This window comes from Labrus bergylta, chromosome 15, assembly GCF_963930695.1.
Source record: "Labrus bergylta chromosome 15, fLabBer1.1, whole genome shotgun sequence".
NCBI classification, from domain to species: Eukaryota; Metazoa; Chordata; class Actinopteri; order Labriformes; family Labridae; genus Labrus; species Labrus bergylta.
The window spans coordinates 20,390,138-20,406,033 of NC_089209.1; the positions used below are offsets into that span (position 1 = coordinate 20,390,138).

The window sequence follows — 15,896 nt, forward strand, 5'->3', positions numbered from 1 at the left end:
TTTGGTTCTATGGGATTAGTGATGCAGTGGGAACTAACAGAGCAAGGCGGTGAGCTACTTCAGCAAAGGAGCTAACAGCTCAGAAAACAAGCCGGACCAGACGTACTAGTAGCAGTAGAGAAGCTTCATCAGCGTCCTTCAATTCTTTCCGTGCCACAATGTGTGCAACATGGAAAGAATGATGGTATTTGAAATTTAAAAAAAGAGTTTGTGAAAATGCCAGTGCAAATCGTAACAAAAAAGTGCTGCCATGTTTTGGTGTTATTCTATAGCAGGATGAGTCTGTCCTCTGCTTTATGAAGACACCATCTCCACACACACACACACACACACACACACACACTAAAGCTTTTAAACATTACAATAGCTCATTACATTTTCATATCAATAAGTACTGTCAACATAGCTTAGAGGACATCGTGAATTTGTAGGTCAGAATTTAGTCATTTTTTTAATGCTATACTTTAACTATTACAGAAGGGAGGGGAGGAAAAGTCCACTGTTCTCTTTTCATTAATGAAGGTCCTCTGTTTTGGTGTGCCGTGTCCACCAGTCAACAGAAGTTGTGTTGAACTAACATCTCACTGGCCTGAGGCGCACACACGTGGAAAAGCAAACACACCAGTTTGTGTGAAAGTGAAAGATGGGCCCACCAGGGCTGCTTCCATGAGCTAGAACTAGCCTCAGTTTTCCCTGCATAGCTGGACTGAAATCCATTTAGTGAATCAATGTTTTATTTAACGCCGGTTTTACTTTTCCATGCATTCCTGTAGGCTACATGTGTCTCCCCATGTGCATGCACTGACCTAACTCAAATCAACAAGGGTATCAAAGCTGTCAGCCTCCATTGGTTGAAACAGAAAGTTGTTTATTAAATTGGTAACACCATGTGCAAGGACAACTTTCTTAAGCGTCTACTAGAAAAATAAATCCCCCTGCTACTCTTTCAACTGGGGAAAAACTAGCACAACATGTTGGAGTTAGCCACAGTTGGATAACCACTCTCTCCCTCTCTCTCTGTTCAAGCATAAGAAACCTCGTTCTCTGGCTTTTTTAGATAAAGTCCCTTTACCTGCTGAGTTAGGAACACTCTTCCTGTAAAGCCATTTGGCAGCTACAAGGCCACGAGCATGAATGAGGGTCCGCTTAAGGTCAACAAGCATTATTGAGGATCTTTATCAGTTTATCTGGACAGTGTCAAGGCAGCACTTTAGGGTCTCGCTTGGCCACTTTGTCTTAATCTCATAGAGCTATACTGAGTCAGTGAAGCTCTGTAGGGGATCCTAATGCATGCTCTCGGTGACAGCATCAGGTTTCAGGGGGTGTTTGACTGGAATTGGGTTCCAGACCACCTAAAGAGAAGGCAGACGTGGAGAAGTCCAGAAATAGGAGTCAACACTAAAGGTTATGAAACCGTGCTGTTTAATGTAGACCCTGCTGTTCTCTCTCTCTCTCTGTTTTATTTATTTTTGAACAGAAGCCTTTAGTCTCTCCACACACACACACACACACACACACACACACACACACACACACACACACACACACACACACACACACACACACACACACACACACACACACACACACACACACACACACACACACACACACACACACACACACACACACACACACACACACACACACACACACACACAGTCCAAGTTAATATGCACACACACAGCTTGTGTCCCCAAAGGAAGAGGATTGGGGGAGGTTGTCAGCCGTGTCAACGCACAAGAAATTCAATTAAGCAGACAGCAGGATGTCTCTGAAACCCAGCCTCCTTGGAGCGCAATATGCCCTCCAACAGTCCCCCACTGCTCCTCCCCCAGGCGTCCCAGCCAACCCCTTACCATCGCTCAGCCACTCCCCCAACACCATCAAAACCTATTGAAAGACCTTTGCTGGGCCCCCCTTTCATACCCTGTTCCCCCAGTGCCTCTTTTCCCCCTTAAGAGACTCACTCCTAGATTTACTTTCACAAACAATATGAAAAACTATCAAAATTGGCATTGAATTGAAAAACCTGGAGCCTCTATACCGGTTGGTTTTACTCAGAGGACTACGGCATTTCATCCTCTTCCTCCCATTTGTGTGCGTCTGGCAACCTGACAGATGCTGTTCATTTAGCACTTGTGCGGCGATCCTCAAGCTTGTCTCCTAAATGCCCAGGGGAGCCACTGGCATTTACACAGCATCAAATAAAGTGACTCTGCAGACCTCACACCGCGAGCACATCTGACCTCACAACATGGTCACCCCACTCAAGTTTCAAGCAGCCAAATGAATGAATCAATGCTGTTTAAAAAAAATAAAGAAATCATCAGGCCTGTGGAAGCTCTAGTCAAACTTCAGGATATTAAATTGTAAATCTAAAAAAAGGATTAAATACTACCTCTGGGTGCATTCATCCAACTTGTGTAATATTAGATTTGAATCAATGTAGTAATTGCTTTGTTGTAGTGTTTACTGATCGCCCTCTTGAGTTATTTCACAACACCATCTAAACAGTAGCTCTGTTTTTCTTCACGCACGAAGTTGCTTCCAATTATCTAAATCCAGAAAGATTTCTGATAATCATCTATGTTTGGGATAAGATAGCAGCGATGCAATGCAATGCAATGCAACCAATGCATTAGCAATGCATTGGTTTTAACAATGCAATCATTTAGGCTGGGGTTTTCCCATGCTAGCTGTGTGATGTGTGCATCTTTATGTGTATCTGCACATCATTGACAATGATGAACACACTGAGCCAGGGCCTCAGGGGCACACAATGTCACACACATCCAGCATAACAGCAGTTTAGAGAGGTGCTGGCCACTGCAGACACAATATTGTTATGTAATGACAGCCAAACACAGCCTAAGAGTGTGCGTGTGTGTGTGTGTGCGTGTGTGTGTGTGCGTGTATTTGTGTCTGGATTCTCTCAGATGTCCCTCAATGCATGTGTTACCTTCACGGATTTGAATCCACAACTTCAGGCATGTCCAGTGAATAATAAGTGACCTGTGTTAATCTGATTTGTAGCAGCTAGCTTTATGCAGCTCCTTCTCCTGACATAAATCAGGGTGGAATAAAAGAAAAGAAAGTTTCAATGGGATGGGACATTTTTTCCCCAATATGAAACAGAATTTATTTTCCATGCCAAACAGATCATGGCAAGTTTTCAGCCAGTGTCCTGGCTAAACAAGGCTTAGTGTCCTCCTGTTCCATCAGGGCTTTTTCATCCGGCTTGGAGCTTTCAGCCGTGTATTTAGGTCTTAAAACAGGGACATTGATTTCTGGTCCCACGCCATGCATTTCAAACGGGCCTCCAGCAGACATGAGAGCTCTTCCACAAACCAAGGACGACAATGATTATCAGCCACCAACCCCCCAAAAAAAAATCTATTTGCTAGAGCCCCCTCCTTTAAAAGCTATTTAGATAAGTCCTCTTTCTTAAGGACCACAAGTGCAGTGACCTAAATCAGTGCAGATTGAAATGATGGGGCTGCGTGGGACTGAAAAGGCCACTTAAGGATGCAGTGTGTGCATGTGTCTGTGTGTCTGCGTTATAATCACCCCAATCAAGACTTACAGTGGGGTTAAGCCCAGACCCCCCATGATAATCCTTCACAGCGTTTTTGATCAGCATATGTTGTCGGTGCAACACACGCTAACTGTATCATCTATTAACATTGAAACCAAGAAGAAGGGGTGTACAAGGTCAGTGGCAGTTGTGTATTTTTAAAGCTCAACTACATAGAAATTTATATCTTTTGAAACTATCATTTCAAGAGGAGTCAAACGAATGATAACCTTGTTTCCTCTCAAACTTGGGTAACAATTTATTTTACATTCTAGCTTTTAATGCTGTTATTGAGATAGGAAAGCGCCACCGGTCAGACTTGAACCCAGGCCGACCCTTTGAGGGAAACATCCTCTGTACATAGAGTTCGCAAACTAACCGCTAGCCCACAAGTGCCCCAAAAATATGGGTAAAATTTAGTCAGTCATATAAGCTCCCAAGAGTATTCTGGACACAAACATTAAAATATAAACTAAATAAACCAATGTTCGCTGTAAGGTAACAAGGCAAAACAACTCTTCTTTTCAAACTAATCCCTTGCCTGATTGGTTGGACTCTAGAAGAGGCATAGATGGGCCTGTGTTTAGTCTGCATGCAGAAGTGTCAAACAGGTGTACAGGTGGAGAGGTGTGTCTACTCACCATTAAGTCCATTGGGGATGCTCCTATGGTGGTGAGGTGCTGACAGGTCATCCATGGACCTCCTCATGGTGGGGCCCACCTTTCCGTTCTCTGTGCTGGGCTTGAGTATGTGGTTGTGGTTGTGGTTGTGGTGGTCGGGGCTACCAGCACTACCTGTGCTGGACGTGCTACTACCATCTCCAACATCCCGGACCGTGCCGGTGCCCCCGTTCAGGTTGGTTAAACTGGACTGACTGTCTATGGAGCTTCTGGAGCCTGCTCCGTTCCTCTCCTCGTCCAGCATGAGGATAATCTCCTTCAGCTCAGAGTTCTCCCTCAACACGGTGTCCTGGTTGGCCTCCAGCTCCTTCAACTTCATCATGTAGGTCCCCACCTCCTTCCACATGGCACTGGCCGTGTACCGGCCGAAGCGCTGCCACTCCCGGGACAGCTTCTTGCCCTTTTGTCGGTCGTCGTCCAGGAAGCAGCACAGCTCTCGGAGCTCCTGGTTGTCGTCCTGCAGCTTCTGGTTGATCTCCTTCAGGCTTCGGATTTCGTGCAGGTGCACCTGCAGCCGCCGGTTGATGTCTTTCATCATGTTGCCATGCTCGATCATCAAGTTCATCTTCTCACCGTCCACCCTCCTTAATCTCCGGACCAGCTCCTCTTTGCTGCACCGGAGCAGCTCCTCGTCCGTCAGCTGGCTCAGCTCATCCTTCTGTCCCTCGGATGGATTTTTAGCCATGACTTGTCTTGGCTTTGAGTCTCAGATCTTTAAACGGGTGGCTCGAAAAAATGACGGTCAAAGCTAACCAAGCCTTAGTTGCGGAATAGTGTGGAAACACATTGTCCAAAATATGAAAGTATCTCTTTGCCCTCCGCTTCAACAGGCCGTAAAGAAAATGAAAATAATGTGACGCTATGGCAGCCCGTGCATGAACTGAATGCCCTCGAAAAATCCTATACGAATCTCCCAAAAAATGCAAAATATTTACATTCCGTCAAACCAGAACACACGTGATTTTAAATCGATTACCAGAGATTCTCAATCAGGTCCTGTCTGATAGTCATGTCAGCACAACAAACCGCGTCCCATTGCAATGTGCACCGACTCCGCTGGACATCGCTCCATTCAAATGATGGTGCACAGAAACACGCAAAAAAAACACACAACTGCTGGATAAAAGATAATATGAGCAACAAGAAGAAGAAGAAAAAAAAAAGCGTAAACAAGACACCTTAAAAAGCTCCACTGTCCAACCCGGCGATGCTCTCCTGAACGCGTTTCCCCAAAAGCCTTTCAACAACCCTGCTCGGATAAGCCTCTTTACTGAGGTGCTGTTGTTGGTGGACGGAGGATTGAAAGCGCTTTCCAGCCAGCCAGTTCGGAATTAGCAGCCGACCCCCCTCCTTCCCGTCCAAACTCTCGGGTTTGAAATCATTCAAGAGGATTTCGGCCAAGGCGGCCAATCAAGACGCGGGAGCGGAGTGGGCAGCAGGTAGATGAGAAGTGTAGTGAAGTCTCAGCCCTCTTAAAGGAACAGTAACACAAGTTCACCACTTACGCAAACATATATATTTTTTTATTATTATTATTTTTAAACTGAGCACTACAGATATTTTTAACAAGCGTTCATTTTAGTTTAAGTTTCATTGTGAATTTCGATCTTTTTAGTCATACAGGTAGCCTATTTCCCTGTTTAGCCTCAGACTCAAACAACAATTTGATTAACTGCTTATTATCCTAACTTTAATTGAACTGAGATTAATAAATACAAAGAATCAACAAAAAAACGTCTGAAGAGAAGTTTAAATGAGTAACAATTTGGTAGTTTTAATCCTCAGAGAATTTCACTTTAACAGGTGCTTTTGAGAATTATCGGCAATGTCATAGCGCCCTCATGTGTACACAGTCAGCAATAGCACAACACACTCAGTTTGAATTATCAATGTACAATAAACATTCTGCAATAAAACCAGTTAGCCGGGCATTGAAGCATTAAAATGTTTATTTAGTGTACAATAATATAAACAAAAAAAAACATTTACTCCACATTTACAAAAGAAAATATTAAACAGTTTACAATAAACCATTTATTCATTTAGTAAGGATGTTTCTGAATTTCTATAATAGTATTTGAGATACAAAACAATGTGTGAAGTAGGTAGGCTATGGAAAAAGAATAACACATTGCTAATGTTCACTTGAACATGACCATTGCTAATGATACTACTATTTGAAAAAAAAATTCTGCAATCCTTCACACACAAAAATCAATATATCGCTTAGCCATTTTTCTTCTTAAAAGAAAAATTCACAAACTTGAATTAAGTTTATCAAAAACATTGGAGCACTAAAAAAGCTTTTAGTGCACAGCAGTCATTTTTAATCTAGTCAGAACAAACCAACAACCCAACTTTTCTATTTATGGCTATGGTGATTTTGCTTTGTGTTATGTTACTTTCTGTATTTGTTTATTACTTAGTATCCCTGTGTATAGAGCACACTACTCCACTCATCAGTCTGAGTGTGCCAAAGTCCATTATTTCAAAGGTCTGTCTCGGTATAAAGGGTGAAGTCAAACCTCTAGAGCAACTTGACTATCACCACTTTAGGATAGGACATGGTTCTCAAGTTCCACTTTGGGGTTCAGAGACACCAAAAAACAAGCTTAAAAGTGCTTTTAATTTTTTTCCAAAATCTGTTTTTACTTTGTGTCACATAAGCTGGGTGCAGGGTACAAAGGTATGTTATTAAGTCTCATTGTTGGTTATATTTAATCAAATAAATGTTTTAAATGATTGTGTTAGTGCCAGTTCATTTACCATTTATATTTGAGGCACTGGAGGGTTCCCAGTAGAGCATACACAATAATAATAAATAATAAAATAATAATAAAAATAACTGGATCTACCCATTAAGATCACAGACTTTATAAAAACATGGACAACATGACATCTCACCAAAATTGAAACCAAAACACTTTTGAGCTCCCAGTACTCTCTGTCTGCAGTGAAGGACACAAAGCCTGCCTCCTCCATGTTAACAGATGGGACAAACTTTCAAATAAAAAATACTCAACAAATACATTTTTTACAAACATACTTTCACTCGTTTTAGTTATTTATTTTTGTGATGATTTATGGGTTTTTTGGTTGTTTTTTTTTAAGTCCACTTTTGTTAATTCATGCTTTAAAAAGGGGTATTTGGGCATGACTTACATCTCATTTTGACAAATGCGCCCCTTAGGTGCTATGTTAAACTTTCCATAACTGTGAGTGCAAGCTTCAATTGGACTGTGCAGACCTGAGGGATCTTTGAAATTTTAACAGCAAGTTGAATGTATGTTTTGGTTAGCAGAAGTAGAGGGAGGTCAATACTGCAGCTCCACCAGCTGATCCCTCCTGCTCACACTCTCTCTGCAGGATCTCAGCACCCTCAGTGGGGGCACATTGGCGTCATTGAAAATAGGAGGCGGGGAAACAGGTGTTATGTACTTCTTGATGTGCTAGATGACATAGCCTAATATTTGCTAAGTTAGAACATTTTGATGGATAAGTGAAATAAAACACCCTCTATCTCAAAGGTATGTTAATTACTTGGGTGGGTTCCAATAGCTGTGTTTTTTAAATGATCTGCCCTATCAGGATCCCCTCTTTGCCCTTGAGTCTGCTGTGAGGAAGCCTTGATATGACAAAAGGAGCTCACCTGTGGCCTTTGGATGTTACCTCTGCTGGTTGAACACTGGAACATATATTTTTGTGGTGGTAAAACAGGCCTTTTTTGGGATAATTCTACCTTTCCAGACATTGGTAGGTTTATCTGGCTGTCTGTTAAAGCCTCCATCAGCCTTGGAGCCCTTTTGTCTCAACAGGCAAAGAATGAGTACAGCCCACATCCAAGTCCAAGGAAAGGAATGAAAGGGAATTTCAGAAGGAGACAGGGAAATACAATTAGCCATTTTCTTATAAAAAACTAACACACCAACTCTAAAGGTATAGTTACTGAGAATGAATTAAGCTAAAGAAAACAACAAGCCAGTCCTTGCTCCATACACCCCATGTGTTGTTGTGCTGCATTAATGCATGCACTCAAAATGATTAAGTCTTAAAGGGAACATAAATGTCCATCCATCCATCTTCTGCTTATTCATGGGCCGGGTCAGGGTGACCACCTTTTTACTAAAACACCTGCAGCTGGGCATGGTCAAACATTTTCCCTGTTACAAAACAAGGCTTAGACCACAAGAGACAAGGGGATTATCAATATGAATTATTAGGTAAATTATAAGAGCAATTTCCTTCAACTTGAACATTACATTACTGTATTTTAATCAAGAGTCTGACTTTGCAGGTTCAAATGTTTTTTTTTTTAATTTCATATTATCTCTGGAGCAAGTTGTACTTACAGAAGAGGGGGCTGGCTGACGCTTGCAAGTACTGCTCACACTGACACCTTGTATGAAGAAATGAAATAAAGAAAGGATAGGAAAAAAAGAGATTTCTCTTAATAAGTAGCTAAACTTTGTGTCATTGGCGGCACTTGAACCAGACCCAGTGTTAACGGGCTCTTATTGGAGCTTAAATGAGTGATAACCTTGAAGTGTGAAATGTCTAATATTGTAGTGTAATAGGTAGGCCTACTTTTAAGATTTATTTGCAAGGCCACAGCGCCCCCCTATGTACACTGTCAGTAATATTCAAAATAACAACAGTTTGAGTCAAAAACATAACTGCATCCTAAACTGAGTTTATAAATAAAACCAGTTTACAAGCAAGGCAGGGTTGGTCATTTTCAAAAAGTAGTATGATTTTGAAAGTAACATTCCCTCAGTGCTCCGTCTTTACCCCCTCCCCTCTGTGCTCCCTCAAAAGCCACGCCCCTCACTTACATGCACAAGCATTGGTCCAGAAAGGAGGACCTCAGCTCATGCTTTGAAAGTGGGCAGGTCCGCGGTAGAGAAGGAGCAGGGAGGCGTGATTGGTTCATCAGATTGGTACCTCGTGGAAGACATTGGTCGAAGTTTTTACAGGCTTACAACTTCTACAGATGATGTATTTTCTTCATTCCTTTTTCAGAGCACATGAGTTATGAATGTCTGTCAGGACTTAAAGACAATTTCAGCCAAAATCTTAAAAATTGTATCTGTAGAAAATGACCAACACAGCCTTTAATTGAACATTTAGTAAAGTGCACCCACAGGCATTTTCTTTCTAAATGAGTGCAAATCATTTTTAATTGTTGATAATTTGATAAAATGGTATTTGGTAGTTTTTATTATACATTATACATTTGATATACATCAGTATTACAGGTAAATAAAGCGGTTTGGACCCTCAGTGGTGAAAGGTCTAAGAAATAAGGGCTAATTATATAGTCACAGTAAATAAAAAGTTTCCAATATTGTCATCCTTTCATACAAAATAATCATCATAAAAGTTAATAACCTGTTCAGCATCTCAGATTCTATTTCATCTGCATAAAGAAGTATTAATGATAGGAAGAGTGTTTAAACGCTTTTATCACAGAGCAGCAATCGCAACATTAGTAAAAGCAAACCAACAACCCAGTTTTCCCCACGTAAACTAATATGATTTATCCTCAAGTTAAACTATTGTTTGCCCATTTCGTTCTTATAATCCCTGTATTTGATGGAGCACACCACTCCACTTTTTGGCCTGAGCGCGCCAAAGTCCATGATGTCAAAGGATTGCCCCGGCTTCAGGGTGAAGTCAAACCTCTGGAGTAGCTTGGCCATTACCACTTTAGCCTCCATCTGTAATCACCCAACAAGCCATCAAATAAATACATTACGTTTTCAAGTATGTTTGTGTTGCTTAATTATGACCGTCAATTACCTGAGCAAAGTTCTGTCCCAAGCAGGATCGTGGGCCGAGGGCAAAGGGGTAGTAGCAGTAATAGGGCCTTAAAAGAGAGATAAGAGACAGCCCAGTTTAATATGCATTACTTATTTTATCTATCTGGGTCAATGTCCAAACATGTTGACCAAAAAATAAAACTTAATTATATAAAAGTTGTGTGTTACTTACTTTGGAGCATCTGGGTGAAATCTTTCTGGGTCAAATTTAAGCGGGTCCTTGAAGAATTTATCCATTCTCCCGGAAGTGTAGGAGCTTAACTGTAACATTTAAATATATAAACAATAAATGATTACTGTTTGTTTCTCAAAACATTTTGGTCATGTGTTTTTAAGTGATAGGTGTCCTTTACAAATAAAGGGGGAATCGCACTATACAACACTTTTTCTGTTCTGCTAACATTTCGTGTTTTAGGAAGTCAAGCCAACTCATGAGTGGATGACTCACAAGAAGTGTGACTCCTGCGGGTATGTGGACACCGTCGATGACCATATCTTCCAGTATGTCACGTGATGTGCCTGGAGCTGTTGGGTAAAGCCTCAGAGTCTCTTTGAGAACCTGGGGAAAAGTTACAGTGTGAGGTCCAAATCTTGTGTTTCACTTCAAAAACAAAACGGATACAACAGAATTTAAAAGAAAAAGGCATGTGAATAACCCTGGTTTAACATCTATAGATGAAATTGGCCCTAACATTGAGTTTGTAGAGGCTGCACAAAGAATTCACAACATCATAATGCAGTCCGACAAAAGAGCTGAGTCATGATGACCCTTCATGATATGCACCTGGGAAAGGTAAACCAGTTTTCCAAGATCGTCGTAACTAACTTCCTGTTTCATCCCGATGACATCATCCACCTCTTTCTTCACTCTAAGGGGGAGAAAAAAACAAAACAACTGAATAAGCCACTGTTCAGTAGTTAGATATTTTGACTCTTTTTTTTTTTTTAATAAGTCTTACTTCTCCAGGACATCGGGCTGTCTTCCAAGCTCCATGATGCAAAAAGCGAGTTGATTGGCCGTTGTTTCTTGCCCTAAAGAGTAAAAGAGGGCAAATGAACAGCTTTACAAAGACCATGTTCTACTGAATCCAAAACAACCCATTTCCCTTTGTAGAGCACATTTCAAACAAGCTAATACCAAATCGTGCCCTGTGGTTGTTTCAATCACAGTGAGAACTGTTAATATATGAGTCTTTAGGCACCTGTATAAAGGTCAAAAACCTTTAAAAAATATAAATACACGAGTGTTTAAATTTTAAAGTAAAGTATCATATAATGATGAATAACAAATATCATGACTGAATCGGTTTTCATGAAATTACAGATGGATTTCCCCTTAAATAATTAGCCTTATTTGGTTGAATAAAGGAAGTCACAAGCTTAATTTAATACACTACACACATAAAGTAATAAAAATACTCACCAGCAATGAAAAATGTCACAAAGTTGTCCAACATTAACTCTTCATCTTCTTTTGTCATGCTGTCCTCTGTATTATTCAGAAAATACAATTATGCGAGTAAACAGTATTCTATTCAACTTAATATAAAATCAATGACAAAAAGATAATCATTAACACTGATGCCAAACATGCATAGTTACTGACCTACTTTACCCTAGTTACATAATGTTTAAATGACAGGTAGAGGCTTACTATTCCTTATATGTACTGCAAATCTCACAACAATGAAAATAAATAGTGATGTCGAGATAGCGACACTTGCATTTGACCTCTTTCCTGCTATGGCCTAGTTACCAAACATGTCCTCCTATCTGACGCCATTGAATCTGAACCTAAGGGATAGTAACCTTTGCCAGCAGATTTGATGATTTGCGTGAGGATATCCCTGGGGACTTCTTCGCCGTTTTTCATGGCAGTCTTTCTCTCATTGATCCACTTAGCTCCAGTAGATCGCAGCAGGCAGCAAGCTTCCCTCACTTCATTGATGAATGGGCGGTTCTTTGGCTTGTACTAGAATTTCAAGATTTTAAGAGTGTAACTTTTTTTCTTAACAGTTTTCATCATTGCCATTATTCTCCATCAAACTCTTCATACCTCAAAGAATGAGTCCCTCACGTAGTATACCATCCCTTTAAGGCATGTCTCGATGGCTTTCGGGAAAAGAGAAGTATTCTGCAGCAGGTCTAACTCCACGCCGAATGCAACCTAAGAATGAACAAGAAAACAAACATACTAATAGCGCTACAGCTTGAATTTTAAGTCTTTCAAAACTTGGGTTGTGTGTTTCCAAAAAAATAATTGGGGCTACTGCTTTGTAAGCTGTGAAACAGAATTTGGAAAAATACCTTCGCAATAACATCAAGAGTAACATAGCTGACTAGTTGTCGCATGTTGGCCTCGGTTTTCTTTTCAGCATAATCCGTAAGTGTAGTCATCAGTTTCTCTGCCCTCTCATTGAAGGTGCCCATGAGACCTCTCAGATACCTGGAAATAATGGTACCTTTAGAAAGTGCACGACAATATCCAGTACATATCTGCAAAGCTGCACAGGTTTTTATTTTAGTGTACAATGTTAAACAAAGGAAAAAAGAAAACAAGCATTCTGAACCAACAATGTATTTCAAAGGTCAAGCAAATAGTGTGATTATTAAAAGCTCACAAGCTGCTGAATGCAGGGTCCATGATCCGACGCTGTTTATACCACAGTTCATGGTCCTGTGCTGTTATCAGGCCATTACCTAGAAACCTTTAAGAGGGACAGTGAACACAACACAAATTGAAATAACAAAAAAAAAAGGTAAGTGAACCAACAAAGTCATTGTAGTGGTTCCATGAGTTTACTGAAACTACTAAAGGGTGCTGAGATGACTCTCATTATATGATGCTGTATATTAAAGCCCCGTTTCCACCAAGCGGTCCAGAAGTTGAAAACTAAACAAAATGTCAATATTACAAGCAAGAGGTCCTTCTATTTAAGTATTGCTCACTTGTTCCTTGGCCACATGACATTAATGTTGTAAAAACAGTATCTGTACATGCTTTAGATGAACACAGTATTCAAAGTTAATCTAGTCTGATACCTTTGACTAAATAGGGAAAAGAGTCTCTTGCAGAGGAATTTGTCCTTGGGGTACTTTGGGGACATCAGGACTTCCTGAAACAAATCCAATGAAATAGGAGACACAGTTGTTTTAATGCAAATATTTCAGAGCGTATACTTGTACATTTAACAAAAGCAAATGTAGAGGGCCTTTCATTTAAAGAGGATACAAAAAGCAGGTTCAATAAACTTTGACACTGTTTATTGCCCAATGAAATGGACAGTTAAACAAATACAAGGCTTACTACAAGGTGTGGTGATTCAATGCAGTATCAGGGAAGGTCATGACATTCTTATGCACAGATTCAATTTATTCTCTATCTTTTTGACATGAAACTTTTGTTGTAATGAGGGATTACCTTTGTTGTCTCTGGACAGGTCACAAGGAGAAGGATGTAATGCAGAGCATTTATCTTGCAAACAGGCCCATATGTCTCGGACCTATAACATCTGTATTATAAGTCTGAACCGAAATAACATGTCTGATATACAATAGATAGATAGTTACAAACGTCAGCTTAAACACAGGTGTCACTTAAAAGCACACTATGTTGCCTTGTGTATGACATCTTTGAAGTGTGAGACTCGTCTTACAATCACGGTATAAAATAGCAGTAGCTTATAACAGCCTGTAGGGGGTCACATTTCGTTGGCAGTGTAAAGTTTGTGTGTCAAAGGCTGTCATGAATTTTATGTTGTTCGGTAAAGACCACAGACTGTAAATATTGGGTACTAATTATTAAGACTAAATTTGCCTTTTGCTTACCATTCCAAAAACAGATCGTGTACGTTTCCGCCAGCACTCATGACTTTCAAAAACGAAGGGGAATGTCCAAGAATGAAACTGTGAGGAAACAAAATAATGTCAGGTAACATTTAACTTCATGCCAATACAATTGTTTAAGATAACTTTAGCTTGCTTAGGTGACAAGATATCGAGTAAGGTTTTCGTGTCAAGTGGAAAACAACCAATGTCACTCACTTGTCTCTCGGTGGTCCAGGTATGTGGTCATATTTGTCATGAATGTGTTTTAAATACAAGCAGTAGCCAAGAAACGCAATTAAAACCAGAACGAGCAGAAACATAAACAATTGGGCAGTCCAGCCCAGAATTAGGTGAAAAATCGCCATTTTGAGACGTGAACTCCCACAGACCGTGTCGCTGAACCGGTCGGTCGGTTTGTGAGTCTTAAGTGAAGTGAGTGAGATAGTCGTCTGAAGTGCTCCGGTACGGTAGCTACGTCAATACTCTTGTGAAATACACGTTGAAAATGTATTGTCAAATTGTGTTTATACTCTAATGGTGCTGTGACAGGCTCCATAGCTCAGTGGTTAGAGCACTGGTCTTGTAAACCAGGGGTCGCGAGTTCGATCCTCGCTGGGGCCTGCGTGTGAATCGTTTTCAGAATTTATATTTACCGTCCCGATTCACCTGTTTAGTTTCATGGGTGCTCTTTATGCCGGTGGCGTTAATGCCTTTCTATATTAGCTTGAAATTTGTTGCAACCGGAACTTCAAAGAAAAACATTTTGGATGCAGATTTGTCTTTAATTTCTTGTTCATGAATCATGTCAGTCCCACCAGGTCCATAACCAGGGTTTAGAAAATAGTGAGGTCCAGAATCTTTGTCTCTTATGTATTGTATTTAAGGCATTTCAGGTGTGCAAAATAAATGACTAAAAATGGTGTCTTCAAATGCAACCACACAAACTCATACACATTTACCTCCTATTTATAACTGTAACATTTGAAGCACCAAACATTTCTATCCTCATTTTTAGTTGTCTTTTTCAAATCTCATTTTTGTTCATCAGACACATGTTCACGCAATGATGAATGCACTCATTGCAACACGTTAATATGGACTGGAGAGTTGTGTTTTTGCATCATTCTAGTCCTGCAGAGTTTCTTAAGCTGTGTCTTTAACAAGTTTCACTTTTGTCTCCGTTGTCGAAACAGGTGCACATTGTTTAAGCAGGCTTGTTTTCAAGACACAGCAAGAGAGAGCAGAATCACATTGCTGCATGCAGCTGCTACAAAAGAAAAGAACATTATTTGAAGTTTTGTGAATTTAAATAAACTTAAAAATGTACATCTCTCTTTTTTCTCTCTTTCTTTCTCTCTCTGGTCACCTGCTGAGTGCACACTCCTGCAATATGTAGAGGTGCAGACTGAGGGAGATCGGTCACCTACTAGTTCATTGGTCTTAAATGCAGATCGTATGGGCGGGAAATTTACAATCATTGATACCAATTTCTGTCTTGTTTTAAAAACAATTTTTAATTACCAAGGTCCAGACTTTGGTGATCTCAGCTGGTTACGGCGACGAGTCCCACCCAAGAAAATTGTGGTACAAAGTATTGAAATAGTATTAGAAGTATTTGTTAAGTCAAGACACTTTTGGAGTTAAATAATAAATACATAGGTCTAGCTACAACACAGTTCATTTTTATACTGTTTAAACTGTTTACACTTAGTGGTTTTTACACTTTGATGCGTTTCATCTTCCTATTCCACTTAATCTTACCAGACTGTGTCACATTAACTATAAGAGGAAGGACGACAACAGATGCTGCCATGTATTCTCTAAGAAGTAAGTAATCGATGAACTGCGATGAACATAAGTTACAAAGCTCTGACTTGGGATTAGTACTGTAAACAAATAGGTTTGTCTTAAAATGGACTCGGAAATGGCAAATGTTCTCATTTCATCTTTTAATCCAAAGTGCTTATACTCTTTTGTCATTTCAGTTTTAAA

General features: G+C 40.2%; 2 protein-coding genes and 1 non-coding gene across 7 annotated transcripts in view; 1 reads left to right on the plus strand and 2 right to left on the minus strand.

Annotated features, from left to right (window-relative positions):
* Positions 1-9,311, minus strand: part of ccdc85cb (coiled-coil domain containing 85C, b) — a 46,250-nt gene extending 36,939 nt beyond the window's left edge. For all 4 annotated transcript variants that reach the window (XM_020633470.3, XM_020633469.3, XM_029277250.2 and 1 more), the window contains exon 1: positions 4,219-9,311. In XM_020633470.3, the coding sequence (XP_020489126.2) occupies positions 4,219-4,942 (724 nt within the window). In that variant the 5' untranslated portion in view covers positions 4,943-9,311. The remainder of the gene's footprint in view (positions 1-4,218) is intronic.
* Positions 9,312-9,456: 145 nt separating this feature from the next.
* Positions 9,457-14,342, minus strand: LOC109983647 (cholesterol 24-hydroxylase). Of its 2 annotated transcripts, XM_020633442.3 has the most exons (15): positions 14,121-14,342; positions 13,905-13,982; positions 13,498-13,579; positions 13,119-13,192; positions 12,698-12,784; positions 12,384-12,522; positions 12,133-12,243; positions 11,886-12,048; positions 11,500-11,565; positions 11,036-11,108; positions 10,861-10,945; positions 10,525-10,635; positions 10,249-10,337; positions 10,057-10,123; positions 9,457-9,974 (listed from the first exon to the last, which is right to left on the minus strand). In XM_020633442.3, the coding sequence occupies exons 1-15, from the start codon at positions 14,267-14,269 to the stop codon at positions 9,810-9,812; spliced, it is 1,539 nt and encodes a 512-aa protein (XP_020489098.1). In that variant the 5' UTR covers positions 14,270-14,342; the 3' UTR covers positions 9,457-9,809. The 2 variants fall into 2 exon arrangements, with proteins under 2 accessions (XP_020489098.1, XP_065820125.1); XM_065964053.1 differs by lacking the exon at positions 13,498-13,579 and having other exon boundaries at positions 14,121-14,163.
* Positions 14,343-14,452: 110 nt separating this feature from the next.
* trnat-ugu (transfer RNA threonine (anticodon UGU)) lies at positions 14,453-14,525 on the plus strand. Its single transcript has one exon. It is a non-coding gene; the product is annotated as a tRNA-Thr (tRNA).
* Positions 14,526-15,896: the final 1,371 nt, after the last annotated feature.

What these genes read in the sequence shown, in the direction of transcription:
- LOC109983647 (XM_020633442.3), bottom strand. Translation starts at nt 14,269, where the DNA reads ATGGCGATTTTTCACCTAATTCTGGGCTGGACTGCCCAATTGTTTATG. An exon ending in CCTGGACCACCGAGAGACAA is followed by an intron (nt 13,983 to 14,120) that starts GTGAGTGACATT and finishes GTTTCCTCACAG; the next exon opens with TTTCATTCTTGGACATTCCC. An exon ending in CTCTTGATGTTATTGCGAAG is followed by an intron (nt 12,244 to 12,383) that starts GTATTTTTCCAA and finishes GTTCATTCTTAG; the next exon opens with GTTGCATTCGGCGTGGAGTT.